This window comes from Anthonomus grandis, chromosome 1, assembly GCF_022605725.1.
Source record: "Anthonomus grandis grandis chromosome 1, icAntGran1.3, whole genome shotgun sequence".
NCBI classification, from domain to species: domain Eukaryota; kingdom Metazoa; phylum Arthropoda; class Insecta; order Coleoptera; family Curculionidae; genus Anthonomus; species Anthonomus grandis.
In genome coordinates, this window is record NC_065546.1 from 2221132 (window position 1) to 2244388 (window position 23257).

Here is a 23257-nt window from a genome sequence, read left to right on the forward strand (position 1 = left end):
ATCTTTTGCTAATGACAAATAATGTAGAAACTCAAGGTCTTATAAATGAAGATCTTATGACTCTTAATTTATTATCTAAGAGCCACAATTTAATGTTAAATCCTACAAAGTCTTTTCTTACGTTTTTTAAATAAAAACCAAGTAGAAATTTTGAAATATCATTTGAACATGATATGGTGGATAAAAAAAAATCTGGGTCGAATTTTAGATACTAATTTACGTTTTAAAGAACGTCTTAAAACTTTATTTCAATAGGTATATTTTTCTCTTTGAGCTAGAAAGAATTATGTGAATCTCTTGTACTTAGCAATTTTAATTATTGTGATTATATTTATGGCTTTTGTTTAGATCAAGAAAGTAAATCTCGCATACAGAGAGTTGAGAATTCTTGTGTTCGGTTAATATGTTAAAAAATATGAACGCATTATACCGTGGTATAAAGAACTAAAATGGTTGAAAGTTGATAATCGGAGGAATTTGCATTTTTGCAATTTTTTAGAAATTCATCAATGTCAGCTTCACTTAGGAACCACCTTATATTCAGAGATGAAGTTTATAATGGATAGGTCTTTCTGTTGTCTATGCCTCGTTACCGAACGGCCATGTTTCAAAGAGTTTTCAATATAATGGTGTCAAATTGTGTCAGAGCTGGTTTGCAAAAAAGACACAAATAATTGGCAACTGATCATTCCTCTTTTGACAGAAATTGTCCTTCTTTTTTGAAAGACTTAAATCTAAAGTAAAATATGATTGATATTCTAGTTAGTTGTTTTAATAATGATTAATACACAAAATACTGATTTTTTTAAGCATTGCCAATATTAATGTATTTCTTTTGCCAAGTTTTGCAGATTTTGCTAAGTTTATGAAAAGTATGATATTATTGGTGTTAGTGAGACGTGGTTGAATAGTTCCATAACATCTGATGCAGTTAAATTGCAGGGATATTCTTTTTATCGAATGGATAGGCTAAACAGAATCGGGGGAGGTATTGGTATATACAGTAAATCAACTTTTTATTCTGAAAGAGTTGATATCAACGTCAACAATGTAGACTTTGAACATTTTCTATTATTATGTCAAAGTCGGAGTCCACAAAATTGCCCTGCTTTTTATATATAAACCTCCTAAGACTTGGATATCTGAAATCTTGAATTTCCTTGATAAAATCATTCCATGTATATTAGTAAACTATGACTTCTCTAGTATTTGGAGACCTAAACATAAATATGATGAGGCCTAACTCTTTATATTCTGCACTACATTCGTACCGGTATGACCAACTAATAAATGAGGCGACGCGTATTACAAATACATACATGCTACATGCCCAAACCCGATTTTTGTTAATTGTAAAAAAATTTGCTATAAGAGTGGGACCGTTACCTCACATATTAGTGATCACGATCAAATTCCGTTTTGTATCCTCACCATACTTATTAAAAAACCTCAGCAAAAAATAATTAAAATTCGCGATCTTAAAAACATTGACTTTCTTTGGAAAAATTCTCGATAGATCTGGCCCAAGTTAATTGGGACAATTGTTTTTATATTGATAATATAAATAAAAAAGTTGACTTTCTATACCAAAATATTAACTTCCTATTTGATATCCATGCTTACAAAAACATAAGAATTAGTAAGAAAGCAGCACCTTGGTTAACCTACAGTTTTAGACTTATTTTAAATGAAAAGAACAAAGCCCTTACTAAATATAAAAACGATAAAAGTCCAGCTAACTGGACTTATTATAAGGAGTGAGAAGAGAAAAGGCTGCTTATCTAGAAGAGCTTCAAAGTCTGGTTAATTGCTTTGAGAAAATAAACTCTTATTTTCATAACAAGTTTAGTATTATTAGTTTTTACTTTTTCCTTGTTGATCAATATTCAGTGAAAAATATAATTAACGCCATTAAATCTAATGGTGCAAGACCGGACAATATTACTCTTTCAATGGTAAATATGTGATTAGCTAATATCATTAACCCTATTACTAATATAATAAATAGTTGTTTCTTAACGGGTTATTTCCCTAAAGCATGGAGGGAGTCGACTATCATTCCTATTCCTAAAGCTTCCAATCCTAAGAGTCTACAAGATTTACGTCCAGCCAGTTTATTGAGTGTAATTTAATAAGTCCTGGAAAGAGTGGTCTATATATAGTTTGCTACTTACCTGACATCCAACAATATACTTCCTCCTCAGCAGTCCGGATTTAGGACTGGACATAGCACAACTAGTAGTGCACTCTTGAATATTACTGATAATATAATTCAAGCGCTTGACAATAAACTTTCTGTTAATATGGTGTCTCTTGATTACTCAAAAGCTTTTGATGTAATATACCATGACTTACTTATTGCCAAACTGAAGTATTATGGGTGCAACGATATAGTTTTATCTTTTTTATATCTGTGGAATCGTACAAAAACAGTACGCATACATGCCAACTGTTCTGAATCAAGGCTCTTCTCAAGGATCTATCCGTGGGCCTCTTTTATTTCTTAAGGAAGAAGTCCATTCTGAAGTGGAGTCAATATAAAATTGAAAAGTTAGTAGGGGGAAGTCTTTTCTCCACAAATAAAACGCTAATCCTCTAATTTCAGGAGTGATGCATTTCAGCAAGTATTCTTGCCATCATCAGACTTTCTTATTACTGTAATGTTCTTTATAATTTTGTGATTTGTTTCTTTTAATTGGGTGGGGTAGATAGGAAATATGATTTTTTGGTAATGGTTGCGCCATAATAATTTAAAATATTTAAAAATTCTAAAAATTTAAATATTTAATTTTCAAAAGCATGGCTTTTACTTGGTTCAGTAGAGTAGCTTTTATTATTATTATTATTTTATTATTATTATTATTATTATTATTATTATTAATATTCTAGACATTAAATTTTATTTCTTAGGAACTGTGTGAAAGCATCGCCCGCTATCTCCAATTCTTCAGGACGGCCATTCTAGGAATTCCAGATGAAGTAACCTTCTTAAGATTTCACGAGACAACTTATAAATTACAGGTACAAGTGTCGACTTTAGCGTCAATTTGTAAAATCGGCCCTTTTTCTTTCGAATCGGGTGAAATGCCCCATGGAGTGGCATTACTCAACTACTTATATCAGGAAATATTGGGGTTAAACGATAAACATCTTTGCATGGTACTATATTCTATATTGTATCCTTGCTGTCAAATATACTTTAGGTAATATTAACTTTTTAGTGTTTTTTGGCTTATAATAAGGGATTTCTTTCAGTCGATTTTTGCATCAGTGGTTAACCAAAGGGACCCTAAGCGATCCTTATGGAGAATTTTTTGTTTCTCCAAACTTTAAATATTTATCATCCAGAGGCAGGATTTTTTGGATAAAAGGGTATAGTGTTAAAGAAGATATTATTCCAGATTTCCTAATTGATTTGAAACACGATATTTTACTTTGTGGAAGAATTATGAATTTCTTACATATATGTGCACCTATGGTAAGTCTATGTAAAACCCTTGGATAATTTTTGTTATTTATTATTCCATTTTAAGTTACTTGTCTAGCGACGTATCGGTCTTTGTTAAAAATTCATCAGAATAAAAAAATTAAAATTAACGTCGATAAACGAATAAAAAAACCTTTTTCTTCCTATATTATTTCCCGTTAATTTCTTTACGATTACAATTTTAGAATAAACTTTTTGTGTATCTTATGGGACAAAATCGATTTATGTTGACTTGTTGTCTGACCCATGATAAATTGACCAGTTTGGAGCAAAGTATATCGAAATACTATTTAGAGGCATTGGCTGAGTGCGGTCCGAAGTTTAGCTTTTCAAAAGTTTTCGAAAGAGATCGAGAGACCGACTTAAGCTACTTACAGCTTATAGCTAAAAAACGAGCTACCACACTACGGAGAATAGAGCTCGAACGACAAAAAGCAGCTGAAGAGTTACGTGAAAAGAAGCTAGAGGAGCTACTTATGCTAAAAGAACAATACGAAACTGCTTTAGAGGAAAAACAACTGAAAATTTATAAAGAAATCGAAAGGGAAATCAAAACTATCCAAGAAGACTTGGAAATTGAGCAAATGAGGCAACAACTTATCGAAAATGAAGCGTAAGTATTCACTGTGTCTTATTTAGAACGCTTTAATTGGAATAAAAATATAGGGTAAAAGTAAGGTTTTTTTGATCTCCCAAAATTTCAATTTTTTTATGCAGGGTGGTCCATTTTCCGTAGTTTTCTTTTCTTTATGAACACTGGTTACGCGGCGCCGCCCCCAGTAGTGTGGGACTCAGTGTCGAGTCTGTTTCGTCCTATACCCACTAAAACTCCACCGCTGGGTGGTGCCTTGTGGCTCCCTACACTGCGGTCTGCTAAGAAGCAGTCCTATTGTGTCCCATATGTTTAGTCCCACAGGTTCAATTCTGTAGCTTCAAGGAAGTCCAGAATTGTGCCCAGTGGTAGATTTCTTATACCCTCTGGTGAGGGTTTCTCTTCCCCTAGGAATGTTGCCCTGGTTTGATTAAATGCTTCACAGAAGCACATTATGTGAAGAGTTGTTTCGTTCTCCTCATTGCATCCCCTACATAGCGAGGTAACTGATTTCCCTAGCGTATGCAGGTGTTTCCTGCTGGGCGCATGGCCTGTAAATAGCCCCGCGGCCCTTCGCAGTTGTTGTCTGGAGAGGCCCAGTATGTTCTCACCCTTCTTGAAGGGTGGGCTGCCTATAAGTTGTTTGGATTGTTCCATCTTTGGCAGCTGTTCCCAGTAGGATTTGTTCTGGTTTGTTAGCCAGTTGCCGATTTCCCTCTTCCAGGTCTTATCGTTGACACAACATGTTGGTTCAGGGCCTACCAGGCTGTTGCTGGCTCCCTGAGTTGCAAGTTGGATAGCCCTTCTTGCAGCCTTATTGTTGCCCATATTCTGGCCTATTTTGCGCTTCGGCGAGGTTCCTGAGATCCTTCCAGCAGCTTTGCACAGTCCTTGACTTAGTCTCGAACTGTTGTAGTGCAAGTGTTGCAGCCTGGTCTCCTGTGAAAATTGCGAAGGTTTTGCCTCTTGGCAGCCCTTCTCTCATCAGTTGGACACAGGTTTGTATTCCTATTATGCTTGCCTGTAAATTTGTTGTTTCCAGGCCCAGGTTTAGCATGAGTTGTCTGCCCTGTTGTTCGTCCTCCACCATGCCCACAGCTACCCCGATCTTGGATCGTTTGGTTGCCGTGTGCCATACTGAGTAACCTCTTTGCCTGAGCCTGTCCGCTTCTGCGTCCAGTGGTCCCCTTTTCTCTTTGATGACAAAAGGTTTGTCTAGGTATGTGACCTTGATTCTGTCTGTTCTTAGGGCCAGGCGCCCAAGGTCCTGTATCTTGTCAAATAAGGCATTGTGCCCATCTTTCGATAGGATTGTTGCGCCATTTGACAGCAATCTTTTCGCCCCCGATATAGCTTCAGCCCGTACCACTAAGTGTAGCGGGCTTAGTTCTATCAGGTTCTCTAGGGCAGCAGTCGGCGTTGTTGACATCGCTCCTGTTATGCCCAGACATTCGCTATTCGTTGTGTTTTGTTGAGTATCTGTATTACAGTCCTCTTTTCTGCCGCATGCCACCATATAGGTGCTGCGTATGTAATGATGGGTCTAACCATTGTCGTGTACATCCAATGTACCATTTTTGGTGACAGTCCCCATGATCTACCGAACATTCTCTTACAGTACATAAGAGTTTTCGTGGCTTTATTTGTAGCATGGATTACATGCTTCTTGAGCTGAGTTTTTTATCCAGGGTTTTACCTAGATATTAGACCTCGTCTTCAAGTCGCAGATTTTCTCCATTAAATTTTATGTTTCTAATGGGCTCTAGTTTCCTTCTTTTGGTAAAGGAAACCAGAGTAGTTTTTGTGGGGTTTACCCTTAGTTGTTCGTCCTCACACCAGTGCTCGACAGTAGTCAGGGCTCTTTGCATTTTTTCGAATACATGAGCCTGACTACCCCCTCGTGTAAGGATGACTATATCGTCAGCAAATCCTATAGCGAGGATAAGCTGCCTCTCCAGTCGTGTCAGCAAGCTGTCCGATACAAGGTTCCACAGCAGCGGTGACAGTACGCCCCCTTGCGGTGTTCCCCTGCACACTTTGGCCTTAACCGTTGTGCTGTTGAGATTTGCTGCTACTTTCCTATGATTTAGCATTTGGGTTATCCAGCCGCCAATCATGGGATGTATTCCTCGTGCTGCTATCGCACGGTTGTCGAATGCTCCCTCAATGTCTAAGAAAGCTCCTAGGGCGATCTCTTTGTTGTTCAGAGATTGTTCGACCCTCTGGGTTATCTCGTGAATCGCTGATTCGCAAGATTTACCTGTTTGGTAGGCATACTGGTGTCGATGTAGAGGGTTGACCCGTAATACATTGTCCCTGATATGCCTTTCTATGAGCTTTTCCTCTGTTTTTAGGAGGAATGATGTAAGGCAGATTGGTCGGAAGGATTTAGGTTTCGCATGGGAGTCGCGTCCCGTCTTAAATAATATAAAAATACTACCTTTGCTTCCCTCCTCTCTCTGGTATATGCGCTGTGGCTAGACTTGCCCGCATTATTTTACATACTGCAGGCAGCAGCAGTTCGCTACCCCGCTGTAACATGACTGGCATTATGCCATCCATTCCGGGAGATTTGAATGGTTTGAAGGAATTTATCGCCCATTGACCTTCTCGTAGGTTACTACCTTTTTTGCTAGTTCCCAGTGTTCCCTTTTGCCCCTGTTCGGAATGATAGGAGTTGAGTCCTGGGTATGTTCTGGTTGATGGAGAATTTTCGATCCCGGAAAGTGCGTGTTCAGCATTAAGCCAAACATTTCTTCCTCGGTTGTCGTATATTCTCCATCGGGTTTTAGACAAGAGCCTAGAGTTTGTTATGGCCCTTTGGATATTTTCCGTAGTTAAAAAATCTCGAAATAATATCAGTCTGGCTCAGTATCCGGCCGGATACCGGATATTTAAACAGTAACGTAAATAACAAAAAATAGTCGAACTATACTTCTAATAGCTTTTATTAAAGATAAGAAAGTCATAGAAACCATCTGAAAAACTAAATTATTCGTTATAAAACAGTAAAAACTAAAAAAAGAAAATCGTAGCTACTTGAAAGTTTTAAGTATACTAGACTAGAACAACTCAACCACATATTAAAAAAACCGCAAAGGGATTTTTAAAATTTACACCTAAAAATATTTTAAGAGTAAAAATACATATACCCAATAGTCAAAATTAAGTAGTGGTAAATTATGGTGAATGAAAACCATATTTTTAGCGTTTGCCGGCAACAAGCGATTTCGCTTGTTTCCGTAAACCAAACCTGCTTCGGAAAACAGCCTCTCACTGAAAACACTGCTGCAAGGAGCTGAAACGTATACTTTGGCAAACTTCATCAAATTGGGATACTCTTAAAATTAGCCGACCACCAAGCGTACGGATCCCGGTTGTGATCAATTCGAACTGTCTTCAAATAACCGTCAATCTCTCTTGCAATTGGATTTGTCGCTTGATTTTGACTTTGACTGTTATTTTCATGTGCTAGTTCATTGAAACAATCCCAAAAGGTGTCGTGAGAATCGCGAGTCACATTGGAATCAGTTTCATTTCTGCTTTTTTTAGGTGTGGATGATGGCGATGTATCACTGCTGCTGGAGGACTCGTCGCAAGTCATTTTTAAAAACTCTAACAAGATCTTTTGTCGCGCTCTTTCAGCTTCGAGAGTCCCTAAATAGTTTGTTTTGAATCTGGGGTCCCAGAAAGTTGCAATAAAATAATTCGGATCTGTAGATAATGAGCTAAAACGAGAATTCAATTCTGATTTTAAGGCAGCTCTCATATGAGGTAAATCAGCTGTTCGTTGCGCGCAGTCTCATCCTTGCATAGGTATTTTTTCAATGCTGCTAGATGCGGTATTACTTCGGATATGCAGGAGAGACCAGCATTTGTGATTTTAGTTATCTCTTCGAATGGCTTCAAAAGTTTGACACATTGTTCCATCAGACACCACTCATGAGTCGTTAAATTAGTCAGTGTGTCGTAATCGGCAACATAAAGAGATTGAGGTGTAATATGTATGACATAATTATTGTTTAATCTTTAATTAAGGAATATAGTCCAAGGTATGTAGGTTAGTATGGTGTTCTAGATTGTCAAGGCAACACCAATATATTGATAATTTATATTATGCTTATTACATAAAAAACAACACGTAGACGCTGCGTAGTTAAGGTTACTAGTTTAGGATTATTGTAGACGTAAAGCAGTTGTAAGTCAGATGCTAATAAATGTATAGTAAAAAACCACTCTAACGCCTTCGATTTACGATGAACCTTTTCCCAACATCACAGGATATAGCACGTTTTTGTTCAAACAAGCGTTCTGACATGTAAATTCTGACATGTCATCCTGCACTAATTGATGTTCGGGTAAACTCAACGCCTTAATTGCCAACAGTTTTTCTTGAGCTAACTCCGATTAATTTAACCATGATTAAAATGTGTAACGAGACGTCTGCCTTTGCTTATCATTTCGATTACTTCGGGCTGTATCTTTAATGACTCAGTAACAACCCTCTGAAGCGAATGAATGAAACATCTGGCAGAACTGTACTCCATGAAATCGAACACCTTTCACCATGTTTGCACCGCTGTCATGAACAAGTACATGTATTTGGTTTTGGTGAATATCCCATCGAGCTGCAATAGCATTGAGTTCATTTGCTATGTTTTCCCCTGTTTTATGTTAAACATTTTTCAGGAAAAACATGATTGATTACTATAGCGAACTCCATCGTGTCTCAGAGGAGCGCAAAGAGAAAATCGAAAATCACGTAAAGTGCATTACGAAAATTCATATCGACACCGGAATCGGCGACAAGGAATTTAAGTCTGCCGAAAGCATTCCCGAAAAAATCAACAGCTCTTCGGAAAGTTTCTATTCGGTACCCAATGACGTCCAAATGGCAGAGAGCATCGACCTGGAATCAGAAAAAGGCGATTTGCTGAAACATTCTGAATCTCAACGTAAAATGCATAGTTCTGAATCGATGGACGTTATTAACGCTAATGTGAGAACTGAATTACTTGGTAAGTGAGAGCATCAAATCCTAATTTAGTGCCTCTCAAATGTTGCTAAAACTGATAATAATATATTAACAGTTAAAAGTCTTAAAATAACAATGTTACAAGAAATATTCAAAACATTAACATTTAAATTTTTTTTAAAATTAAAAAAAATTATCAATCAGTTTCTTAAGAGCAATCATCAGCACGTGACTTTGCCCGAAATGAGCATTTGGCAACAACGCATCGCTAACGCGAAGCAGAACGCTGTTCGTCTCGTAGCAGACGGGTCAATGTCACCAGAGATTCATCGGGAGGAACCGATTCGTGGATTTTTTAATTTGCAAGCGGTCGGACTTTTTTGTGTTTACTTACAAATAAGTCGCACATTAACATTTTTGCATTAGTTCAATCGAAATATCCTCATGTTCTTCTGGTAATACAATTTATTTACTATTTAAATTGACGGATTTAATTTATTCATAAAAAAATGCATTTATATAGGAGGGTATTAGTATCACAAATTTAGGGAGAGAAGGAATAAAATATAAAAATGTTTATAATTTTGTCTCACTTTCAAATATATGTACCTAAAACAGTTTTTAGTAATCAAGATATCAATAATAAATTAGAGAAATGTGAGTGACTCCCGTCAAAAAAAGGTAGAAGCAGCCCTATATATTGAAAAAAAATTGTCTCACTTCCAGGTATGCCTAACAGAGTTAGTTAGCAATCAAAATATAAAAAATAAATTATAATAGTAATGTACTTTAATTACCAACAACACTACATTAATGTTACAAATTAATTTATAATATACAGCCTAAAAATAAAAATCTAAATAAACATTACAAAATAAAGATAATAAAACACAAAATAAATTAATCATAACAAAAATCAACTATATGAGAAAAAACACACATAACTCAACATCTTGCATGCAACATGCAACATGCAACATGCGCTTCGTGATAAATGTGTGGATTGTGGCCCAACCTATAACGGCAATTATGACGGTTGACAGTGCCGTTTAAGAAAAACGAAAATTCATTTGAGAAACAAACATTAAACACATAATTGGGATTACTTAATCCTCTTTCACTAGTTATCTCACAGAACTCTAAGCGCCGATCCTCATCGTCTTCATTTATTTCATATACCAGATTTATTTTATAGGGGTGGAAATCTATACTTCCTCGATTTTCCTCGAGCAAAAAATAACTTCACCATTTCTATTTTTTCTTGTAGGGTATAAACCACTGTAACTATTACTTTGTTTAACACGATAAACTAAAAGTCAATGATCCGATTTCACTCTGATTAAGTCGAATTGACCTCTAAGTAACATTATTATTTATTGTTTATTTGTATTTTGACATTCTTATTTTTTTCCTCCTAAACGTTAATGTAAATCTGTATTATTGCATGGAGTTTATAACGATGGCCATTTTCAGTATTTGTTGGATTTGTTTATGTATTATTGTTATAAATTCATAGTTTGATAAAGACTTGCGATTTAATACAGTTTTTTTTAACACCCAACATTTAATATAGATTTTCCAAAAAACTATATTAAATGTTAAAATAGTCAATAGTTTAAGAACCGCTGAAGTAAAATCCTTTAAATTAGGTGTACCCGTAAAGAAAATCGAAAGACCTTTCACAAGGTATAACTCAACCCACTTCCTATCACATTCCTATCGAGTCAGCAGGAGCAACTACGGCAGCAGCAGTATAAGACGCAATTATTGTTCCAGGAAACTGTCGCTGACCGATATGTATTGTTAATGAAATAAACTGACTCGTCAGCAGTCTTGTCGAGCTCATTATGCAATCAAAACACAGAAATTCTTGGGCGGATTTCTGAGTCGCTTTTTGTCGTTTGCATTTAAGCACGCGGCGTCGCGTCGGTTCTCCGCTGTTTTGTATCTCCCAATTTTCATTTCATGATGAATTTCGAAACTCGTATTGTTACGAAAGAATATTATTTGGGTTGGTGACGCCTTAGAAAAAACGAAAATTTCATATTCAGAATGGAAAATGGTTTCTTTATATGCAGCTTAATTCGGGATGTTCTGATGCTAAAACTATGGATGTGTGACAATAATATGATGCAAAATCTCTGTTTCCAGAAACATCCTCAAAAGCAATTTTAGAGTTTTTTCTTTCCTAACCTAAAAAAAATATTTATTCAAGGGAGCCACGTCCATAAATTCCTATAGTCGTTTATGAGAAAAACGATGCATATTCGAGAATAAATGGAAAAATTCTGAGTATTGCTTTTAGGACATACTAACCGTTCTTTTCTGTTTGAAAATACAAAGAACTGTGTACCCTGACCATTTTGGTTTGTTAATCATCATTATCTACAAGAATCTCTTATTTTAAATAATGGTTTTAAAAGTCCTTGTATTATACCCTTTCCCCCATGATATGTGTAACATAATTTTTTTTTCATAATAATTGATATTTATTTAAATCTGATAATTAAAACTAGTTTTGCCTTTCAATAATTCAGAAAGTGACCGTAGTTCACATGAGTAAAAATAAGTGATTATTAACTGAATCTCAGAACTCCTACTCTACTAGTTTTACTCTTTTAATATACAGCATTATTTTTTTTATGTAAACAAGTCAAAACCGCCGGGCATGGACTCAAATATCTTATTCTGTACTTTGGTGTAACGGTTATATCTTATTCTGTACTTTGGTGTACGGCATAATAAAAAAAAAGAATATAAATCTACACGAAAAAAAATAGTAGCTGCAAAAAGCGTGAGAAACCAAAAAAATTGTTTTTATAATTTGTGTTCATGAATGTCAAATATTTATTACTGAGGAAGAAAGAAATAAAATATTTTAATACTACTACTCATTACGTGATAAAAAAGAAAAATTTTTTTTTTGAAAAATACTGTACAAAGGCATAGAAAAGGAAAGAATGCACAAAAGGACAGATGTGTGAGGAAGTAAAGTTATTAGCAAATGAGAGTAGACTAACAACTGAAAAAAAATGAAGAGTATTTAAGGCATACCACAGAAAAAACTGCCTCCAATAATAAAAAATAGAATGACAGGGAAAATGAAAACACTGTTTTTTCATGTTTTGATGCAAAATGTTTTGTCATGCCCTCGAGCCGAAATCAGTAGTTTTTACTACAAAAGTAAGTTTAATGTATACAATCTCACAGCTATCCTTTCAACTACTAAGCAAGTATATTGCGCTGTTTACCACGAAATGTTTATGGGACGAACTGTCAATGATATTGCCAGTGCTGTGGTAACAATTTTGGAAAAGGTATTCCTTGACAATCCACATATCACTAACCTAGTCTTGTGGCGTGATACTTATGTTTCGCAAAACAGGAACTCATTGATGATGCTATAGCATTTTTTTTAAACACCCTAATTTAAGCACTGTTACAATGAAATTCTCAACACCTGGACATTCTTCTGTCCAAGAAATTGACAACGTGCATAGTTGCATTAAACGAGTGCTTAAAAAAAGTGAGTTTTTCTCTTCAGTATCTTTGCTACGACTTTATTGAAAAGTCTCAAAAAACCTTACTGTGTAATTCAGATGAAAGCTAAAGACTTCAAGGACTTTAAGACATGTGCAGGATTACTTAATTATAAGAATGTATCGCATTCTAAAGTAAAATGTTTTCACTAGAATTTTTTGATTTTGAACTTAAGACTTCTTTTACTGAAGAGACCTGGTAAAAAGTTAATTTGAAATCTTTTATTATTAAAACAAGGTCCAAATCTTACTGCTGCATCAATACTAGGAACCCCAAAGCTTGCAGATATAACAAACTTTATATCTATATATATTTCTTAGACATTTGATTGTTTTAGTTAGCTTAAATAAGTTGTATGTGTCAAGAATAAAGTTTATTAAATCTTGTTTTGAGAAACAAAATTGCATTTTATTTTTTAAAAAGTCATATTTTTGTAATCAATAAATTTTTATTAATTTTTTTTTGTCAAATCCTTATATAATTGTGCTGGCTTAAGTACAAGTTTCTCTAATTAATATTTTGAAACCATGTGAGTAGTTTACGCACAACCAAAATTTCAAACCTCTCTCCTGAAAAATTTGTCTGGTTGTACCGACAACTGTGTAACTCTAGGCAAGCGAAATGTAATACAAAAATTGTCATTTACACCTCAAGTTCTAGATGGATTTCGAATTTCCATGCCTCTATTATGCCTAGGATCTATGATTTCAGGCAGTAGACATTTAAAATAAAAAATCTTAAATTTTTCTATCATTTTTTCTTTCCAAAATGAATCATTTTATTTTCATCCGGCCGTGCGTTGTTGCCAAATGATACTAAACTTATCGGCGGTTCAAGAAATTGTAAGAAAAATGCCTGAATTTTGTATTTCCATTCTCAAAGGTTTATTATTAATTTTTTTTAAATGGTTTTTCAATATAATGTTTCTAAAATCAATGTATCTAGAGACGTATGGAAAGATTTTTTTATTTATATTTTTGGTTTTTAAATAAAAAATCAAAATTTTAGAAATTTAAAAAACTGGCACCTATCAACTCTTGAAAAAAATATGTACATTTAATTTTTAGTAAAAACCGCATTAAAAAATATTGTAAAATAAAAAAGTTATCCAGGAAACAGAAATTTATGGGTAAACAATCCCCTTAACCTTTTAATTATCAATGTACTGCATTTTTGATTATAATAACTTTTATGTGAAAAATACTTATTATAACTGCTATATTTTTGAGCTTAAAAGGTTGTTCTGTACTATTTTCCTATATTTATGGATATAATGTTCATTACCTTTTTAACAAACGATTGCCTAAATTTCCTCCTTTAGAATGTATTCCTGAGCAACAACGAACCGAAACTAAAGAAACAATCAGCACCGTTAATTCTAATCCAACCATTCAACAAACGATCGATAACTTCGAACTGGCTCGTAAAATTAAGAAAAAAGTCCTTAATCAAGAATTAGGTATTGCAATAAGCGACTGGTCTCAAAACAGAGAGAAACCAATTAAACCAGGGGTCACGTATCCCAATTTAACCGAGGCACAAAGAAATAAATTGAGGGTTTTATCGTCCGAGTTTGGAATTGAAAGTTTAAAAGACAACGTGAAGACTGATCGGGTGATAACGGTTGCTGTGGTGAATCGGAATAAAATAATGGGACATAATGAGTGTTTTATTCCGAATTACGGTGTGAAGACTGATAATGCGAGTTTTGTTAATAAGAATGTTAAAGAGGATATGCACCCAGGTAAGATCATTTTTATTTTATTCTATAATAATAATAAATCCTAAAATTTGTGCTTTTCACATAATAAATAGTTGTTTTCTTTTACTGATGAAATAAAAATATAAAGTAACATGGCTAGTTTAGTAAAAAGTCATTAAAAAATTCAAATTAATTGATAATAGTAAATTTACTAACAAATTTCTTCGTATTGGATTAAAAAAGCAACAATAAAAGTCCGTTAACTTGTTGTATTACTTATTTTTATTAATTTATTCAATTGCGGTAATGCGTAAATAAGTAGCAAGTTAAAAAAAAATCTTATGACAATTTTTTGTGATAAAATACACTACTACTAAAAAACTTTCTAAAATAATTAAAAAAAACAAAAAATTAAAAAATCTGATTTATAACTTAATATGAATAAATTCGCCATTCTAACTTGGTTGTAGAGGAGGTAAAAACCAGTTATAAAATCTGAAAAATAAAATATACTGAAAGGAAAAAAAATACTACCAACAACACTATCAATAAAAACAAAACTTTAGCAACATGTTTTTTGTTTTGTTACAATAAATCAAACTTTAAACTACTTAAACACTATTATACAGGATGGTCCAGTTTAAAAGTCATAATTTTAATACGTGATAATAAATTTAAAATGAAATAGACTTTTATTATAAATTTTTTCTCAGAAATGTTTCATAACAAAGATACAGGGTGTTAAAGTTAAGAATAATTAATTGTTTATTTATCAGAACTTTTAAACTAGGGGAGACTGGGGTCAATTGTAACACGGGTCAACAGTAATCAAAACTTTCTTCCGCTACAAAATAGAAACAAATTACGCGCGTAATATAGACCATAATATCGATAACCATTTTCTGGCAGTACGCCGCGGGCCATTAACCCCTAAGTTGCAGAAGTCTGAATAGAAGTCTTTTATATTTTTTTTCTTTTCATATTATTTTTTTTTGAGGTGGGAAATTATTATCCCAAAAAAATTTTAGTCGAATAACTATCTTTATGAATTTGCTGGGAAAATAATTTCCCACGTGCATGAAATTTTTATAAAACAATGTAATCTACTAAAAAAGATTTTTATTCGAATAAGTAATCAAAAAATTATCAAAGTATGTACAAGAAAATACTAAACTAAAACTTCCATTGCTATATATTTGAAAAATTTTACAAAAACGTATGGATTTCAAATAAGGAACCGAACTCAAAATCTAAGACCTATGAAAAGGGGGTAAAACAGTTTTTACATAATCCGACATTACAAGTTGAGCAAATTCTATTGCTCCGTTTCTCCTTGGCTTTTGTACTACAGCGGGCGCATCTTCTGTAAGTTTTGATCGTTGAGGGCATATGATCGCCTACATTTGTAAGTCTGACAGTATTTTGTACGGTCTTCGTACCATCAGGGTTGTTTCTTTTTTTTGCGCTTCCTTTTGCGGGGTAAAATTCTGGTCTTTTTTGCTGCAAAAATATTTTATGAGTTGGTTTACAAGCAAGGAGCTAAATTTCAAGTGACTTATGGGTTTTTTCTTTTGCATTTTTGCTGACAACCTATAAAGTATGTAAGAATTCACAGTACATGCTTCTAGTAAGTATAAAAATATGTTGATCCACCATCATCTAGATTTATGATTCATATTATAAAATGACATGTATTGGTCAAAATAGTCTACTCCGCCCATATATTTATTATAATAAGAAATCATTGTTGGACAATTCATAGCAATTTTTTCGCCTTTTTGGTTACGTCGCAAAACTGTGGTTTTTTCACTAGGATCATGAATTGTGGATGCAACACATACAGATTTTGTGCCTCGATCCTTCCATTTTACTCCTCCGATGTTGCCAGATTGTGCGAATTCAAACTCTGATTTTTGTAACTCTTTATCAGGTTTTAAAATATCTTTAGGGTAATATTTTCTATCTACTCGTAAGGTGCCACACGCAAATAACTCTTTACTAAGGAGAACATCAAGAAGAGTAATACTACAAAAATAGTTGTCAAAATACAAACAGTAATATTTTCCAGCATAAGGTTCCGATAGCCGCAACACAAACCTTTTCTCCCAGGCTTTGTGCTACTGTACCATCTTCATTTTTTCCGGTGTAGATATCAAAATTTAACAGATACCCACTTTCAGAACAGCAACAAGCCCAAACTTTAAAGCCCCTTTTGGTGGGCTTCATTGGCATATACTGTTTCATACTAGACCTTCCTTTATACTATCATAGACTAATCGATAGAAATATTGCGTGAAGGATTATAGCATTTCGGAAATGTAGTTTTAAGATGATCAATCATAGGACGTAGTTTGTAGAGTTTATCAAACTGATCTGTTCCTTTGGCAGGCATTTTTGTATTGTCATTGAGATGTAGGTATCTCAAAATAAATAAAAAATCATAACTCTTGCGATTCTATCTACATGAAGGTTTTCATCTTCTGACCATTATAATTTTATACTGGGTAGGGGGTGTATTCCTATAAATACCAAAATTCCTAGAAAAGCTTTCAACTCCGCTAGTGTAATTTTTGACGTATAACTCGTCATTCTTGCGCAATTGTTGAGCGTATAGATAGATTACTTTCATCCACTATATTTGTGAGAAAGGTATCAGCAAGAAATTTCAAAAAGATTGAATGTGGACTGTCAATGTCATCGCCGTTTAGTCCTACATTTTCGATAAACTGAACTTTGCTATACATCTCTGGAATTTCGGTATTTTTCGTCCATTCAAATTTCTTTTCAGGTTTGTCCTTGGTTTTAAAACTTTGTCTGATTTCTTGCTCAATATCTTTTGTAACTTCTTCTTCTGATTCGCTGCTCTGAGACTCCAAAATTTCTGTAAAAGTTTTTTGTACTTGGATGGGTCTGTCAGCTCGTAATCTGGGTCTGCAACGGAGTCATCCGAATCTTCTGAAAAATTATCTTCAGTAAATATTTTCTTTCCTTGGAGACGTTTTTGTAGTGAAAAACTGGAATTTTCCGAAGATGTAAATGACATATTTATTATTTCCGAAGAAGGCTCAATAAAATCATTAGGAAGTTGCTGGTCTGATTCTAATATAGAGTTCCTAAAGGATACTTTAAAGTATTTGGTCACTGACAATGGCATATTGTTTTCTGCATCTAAATCACCTTCATATTCTGAGTCAACAGCCATAGTTTTGGTGATATCTTCTTGATAAAGAAGCTGTTCTAACTGTTTATCGGACAAGTATTTGGGCTGCCACATCATGTATGGGACACAAATCACCAACTGGCGATTGCTAAAAAGACAAAATTTAACGTACTATACGTGTTTTCTGCCTGGCCAAATGTCAGGCACTAATAATAATATTTTTTCTTCATAGATTAGATATTGGTAAGTATGAGAAACAGTTATTATTTGTTTTTAACAAAGATCAATAAGAAAAAAAATTAAACCTATTTTCCATAAATTCTAACCTCAACTTTTTTTAAAATTTTTATCTTGAGTATGACTAAATTCAAAAACCATTTAACACGAATTCACTATAATTTAAGGCTAATAAGTACCTATAATACTATACTTACATTTTTTTAATAATATTTCACCTTCTTTTTCATAAAAAAATTCAACAAAAGGATTCAAAAGATATGCAACAAGTATTTTATACTTTTTGTGCTATATGGGGAACCACTGGGATAATAATTTCCCACTAAATGATCGTCTGTCAAGAGGAAACTTTGTCCACCGACGTACAGATGGCAACACATATACTATAATGTACCGTAATACTTTCGAAAGATATTTTCCCAGTAAAACATTAGGCGCCTATGTTAGGCACGGTGGGAAAATAATATCCCAGTAGAACCTAAAGGGTTGAACAAAGTATACGTACCTAGTGCGAGATTTTGTGTTTTCACGTATCCAAAGTAAGTATTTGCTATATTTCTTATGCGTGTGTAAATGAGTCTGTATGTGTATTTAGTTAGTTTGTCGGTTTTCATTAGTTAGGCCATTAACTTAACTAAACTAAATTTGAAATTCATTTTGTTTGTAGTCAATATGGTGTCATTTATTTAAAAAAAGTCGTTTGGGGTCAGTTGTAACGGGGACATTTGTAACGTTTCAACTGACCCCGCCGTTCATTTCTAAAATGAAATAAATTGTAATTGAGTCTGTAGCGTGTTTAGGTTTTTTGTCAGCTTTCATTAGTTAGGACATTAATCTAGTAAATTAATTAGTTTATTTCATTTCAGATCGTAAAAGTGTCACGAAAACTGATCGTTCAAGTTGAGATATATGTTTATATGAATCTGCATATGCAGAGCTCAAAAATGGAAGTTCTCTACGCTTAGCTGCCGACCAATTTGGGATCTCTCATGTGTCTTTGTTGAGATACAAGCGAAGGAAAGAAGCCGCGGGGAATACTGAAGGTCAACCACCTGTTACAATAGGCTATAAACCTGCAAATAAAGTTTTTAATGAACTTCAAGAAACCGAAATGGTAAAGTACATAAAAAAAAGCTGCAGATATTTATCAAGGTCTGTCAACCAACGATATTCGGAGACTTGCGTTAGAATTAACCATTAAATATGATATAGATAAACTGGACACTTGGATTAAAAACGGCATGACAGGAGAAGACTGGTTTTCCGGTTTTATGTCAAGACACCGTGACTTATCAAGAAGAGCACCACAAGCAACCAGCTTAGCCAGAGCAACCAGCTCCAATTGTGCAAATGTTTCTGTAATTTTTAATAATCTTGTCAAAGTTTTGGATCGAGACAAATTTGAAGCAAAGGATATTTACAACGTAGACGAAACTTGTGTGACAACAGTCCAGAAACCAAATCGAATTGTAGCATAAAGAGGCATGAAACAAGTGGGTGCAATTACCTCACAAGAACGTGGTACACTCGTAACAGTTACGGTGGCCATAAACACACTAGGCAATTCGATTCCGCCCATGTTTATTCTTCCTCGAATATTAGCTTCTGTTATTTTTTTGTTGTTGTTATGAGGCATTTTTTACAGTTTCTATATCATTTTAAGTCTTTTTTGAATAATAAAAGAAAATAAAAAGAAATGTGTTTTTTATTTAATCTATATTGCTTTTGTTACAACTATCCCCATAATGGGTTTCAATCGACCCCTGATCGGGGTCGCTTGAAACATTATGCTCTACCACTTATTTTTATTTGCATATTTTTTGTCGCTTATCTATAGTCAAATTTAACTACTAGGTCAAGTATGTCAAGTTCCCAGCTATATGTTACCTATTTTTTATCATATTATAGTATTTATCTAGCCAGAAAAAAAAAATTGTACAAAATGGTTCAATTGACCCCAGTCTCCCCTACTAGCTCAATTTCAATTAAATGTCGAATGCAGGTTATTATAGTGAATTATCAATTACTGATAAAGCCTTTTTTTTTTTTAAAAATGCCAGTGACGTAACATACGGGGGGACCTGGTCCTTTTTTGTTTCAAATCTGCAAAGTGATAACATATTTTTTTTATGATATTTTTTAAGAAGTCAACTGATTCTCTATTTAATTTTAAAAAAAAAGTTACTCCTGCAAAATTATGATTTAAGGCATTGTTTTTAAAATATCTTAGTTTAATTTTAGAGAAACGCCAGTTGAAATGCTGGAAAAACAAAAAAAAAAAGAAAATTAGGCTTGAATCTTAAATTAAACCAATCAAATAAAATAATGACTTAAGGTAACTTTTGATCGTTTTTTGTATTCAATTTTTTTACAAATCCAAGCCCGATTTCCTTTTTTTTTCTAAATTTTTGCTACATTTTGGCAGGTATTTCTGAACAATTAAAGTAAATGATTTAAAAACAGTGCGTTAAATCATAATTTTGCAAAAGTAACTTTTCTTTTCGAATTAAATGGTTGATGGGACAGTTGACTTTTAAAAAAATATTTAATCACCTCGCAGATTTGAGACAAAAAAGGACCAAGTCCCTTCGTATGTTACGCCACTGGCGTAATTTTTTTTAAATTTGACTTCATCAGTAATAATTGACAATTCACTACAATAACCTGCATGCGTAATTTAATTAAAATTGAGCTTTGTAGTTTAAGAGTTATGATAAATAAACAAATAATTATTCTTAACTTTAACACCCTGTATCGTTATTAAACATTTCTGAGAAAAAGTTAATAATGAAAGTCTATTTCTGTTTCAATTCTCTATCACATATTAAAATTAATGACGTTTGAACCGAACCACCCTGTATATTTACAAAACTAATATATAGTTTTTAAATTTGTAAATCTTAAATTTTTGTTTTTTTTTAATCTCTATAATCTAAATTAAAAAAATATATATATTTACTAGAAAAGTCTCTTTTTTATTTAAAAGGTCTTTTTTTATTAAATCTTTGTCAAGAACAAGAATAACTAATCTTAAAATTGACAGCCAAAATTAAAAATAATGTTCAAAAATCATCAGAGCATCAATTTTTTAAACACTATAAAATATAAACCATTTTTTCTATTAAATTAAAAGAAAAAATATAACACAATTATCATTGTGAGTGTCAACACGACACCACACCAAAGAGATTCATTAATAAACTAAAAAAATATGTGCAATGATATGATGTAAAACAATTTTAGTAATATTTTTGTTCTTCAAATTCTTTAAGTATTTTTTAGCCTTGATTCTAGTTTTATGACTGTTTAAAGATCACTAATAAATAAGTAAATGAAAAAACTCATATTATATGAGCAATATTCTCATTAAAATCTTAAAAAGACTGGTATTCTAGGAACGTCTATTAAATCAAGCCACTTAATACTGCACAGCAAAGAAGATAATAAAATATATGGCAAATTAGTATCTATTTAATAAAATTACAAAATTTCAATAAAAATTTAATATTTCCAGCTTGTTATTTTGTACATTTGGGAACAATAACAGAGAATTAGTGCATTTTGGTTGTATAAGATCCTAAAACTTATATACCTAATTTTTTCGTGTATTACATTACTCGATTAATGATTGAATGATGAAATTATTTATTTCATTTCTTAATATTGTTTCCACTTTATTTAAAGCTATTATATTGTCTTAAAATTGTATATTGATTAAACTTTTTGAATCTGGATTTTAGAAAGTCTTTGCTATTCAGAAAGCCGATTCTTTCAAATTTTATAGACACTGCAGTATGAGTATAAAATATATTCTGAATAATATTTCAGCATAAAACAAATACGTTTTTAACCTTATCTCAATTCACCTAATATTTAAAAAATTCGTAAGGCACGGAAATAAACCTAGTCACAAACAGTAAATGTTAATATTTAATTTTTATCGACCATTTTTAGAAAAAGGCGAATCAAAGACTACCCAAGTTAAAAAATCTGTATCGCTTCAACTAGATTTGAATAAAACAAAATCCGATGGCGAAAAGCCAATTCCGATGTCCGTAGACTCTACTCCAATGAGTGATATGCCGTTCATTACGACACCGTTAAGCGATTTACCAAGGAGCGTTACACCCAGTAGCATGTTCTTAAGTACTGACACAAAAATTGATAGTTTTCCTACGACTGCTGACACCGGACTGACTGAGGAAGCTTTTAGTTTCCCGAGTAGTTTTTCCAGATTAGGACGAATAGAATCGTTTCAGGTAGGATATAAAATTTAAAAAAAAAAGACGCTTTTTAGTAGTCACATAACACTTCTATTCAATTTCGCGTAGCACATTCAATAAAATGTATATCAATTTTTTTTAAGGAAATACTGTATAATGCAATATTTGAGAATATATTAGAGTTTCTACTGATCCAGTGGCTTTAGGCATAATAAGCATAGGCAAATCTGGTTTTCATTCTCAGTTTGATTTTTGTTTTCTTCTTCTTGTAATACATCTCCTATCGAAGGTCTGCTATCATGAAAGCAAGCGGACCTTATTGGCAGCAGATCGGAACATTGCTGTAATCAAACCATTCTCTCTCTCTTTTTTTTTGACAAATCTTTTCCTGAACTACTAACTGGAGAGTTACTTATTTCGATAACATGCATACATTATCTGGATTAATATAGATACAGAGTTGGAAAAGAAGGCTAATCTAATCCTTCTTTAAAGGATTTGGTTTCTTAGGTATGAGCATCGAAGTGACCATTTAAAAAGAGTTTAAAAAGTTCTTTCGTATCATAAATATGGTTAAAGAAGTTCAGAAGAATATGAATTACAGCGTCATCAAAAAGTTAGATAAGCTCTATCTGATCAGGGTCAACAGCTTTACCGGGTTTGACAGTCTACCAGGGATATAGTATTTCTGATGTTTATATTTTTGAGTATACATTGCTTGCTTCTAACACCGCTTTTAGGAATGTTTTTTATCATCGAACAGATTGTTCAGATAGAAAACAAAAACATGAAAATATCAGTTTTTATTTCAATAAGTGTTCAAAATGTTGCCCGTTTTGGCCAAACAATGATATAGGCGATGTTCAAATTCCTGACGGACATTTTCAAAAACATGTTGTGGGATATCATGGCAGCTGTCGATGATGCGTTGACGAAGTTCATCCAGATTGGGGAGTAAACACAATACATTTCAAATGACTTCATAGAAAAAAGTCTAACGGCGTTATATCAGGAGATCTAGCAGGCCGTTCTATTGGCCCCCTTCGCTCTATCCATTTATCTGGAAACTCGTCGTCTAGCCATTGCCTAACGGGAAGAACATAGTGAGGAGGAGCGCCGTCTTGCCGGGAACCACCCCCTCTATTTTTTTTTCGGTCACAACCCTCTGTGTGTGCCTACTTTGTCGTTAAAATTACTCATAATTATTGGAATATCATTGAGAGGCTTCTATTGATTTTTATAGGACCTAAAAACACTGTCCAATGTTTCCATGTCAATAGTTAAGTACATTTTAAAATGAGAACACAAGGACCTACCAAGAAAATGTTTTTTGTAATTTTA

The 23257-nt window shown here is 33.4% G+C and overlaps 1 protein-coding gene across 6 annotated transcripts in view; it reads left to right on the top strand.

Annotated features, from left to right (window-relative positions):
- Nucleotides 1-23257, top strand: part of LOC126745386 (gamma-tubulin complex component 6) — a 90562-nt gene that overhangs the window by 31920 nt on the left and 35385 nt on the right. For all 6 annotated transcript variants that reach the window (XM_050453231.1, XM_050453249.1, XM_050453241.1 and 3 more), the window contains 6 exons: nucleotides 2911-3203; nucleotides 3256-3478; nucleotides 3673-4100; nucleotides 8769-9097; nucleotides 13916-14338; nucleotides 21648-21952. In XM_050453231.1, coding sequence (XP_050309188.1) covers nucleotides 2911-3203; nucleotides 3256-3478; nucleotides 3673-4100; nucleotides 8769-9097; nucleotides 13916-14338; nucleotides 21648-21952 — 2001 coding nt within the window. The remainder of the gene's footprint in view (nucleotides 1-2910; nucleotides 3204-3255; nucleotides 3479-3672; nucleotides 4101-8768; nucleotides 9098-13915; nucleotides 14339-21647; nucleotides 21953-23257) is intronic.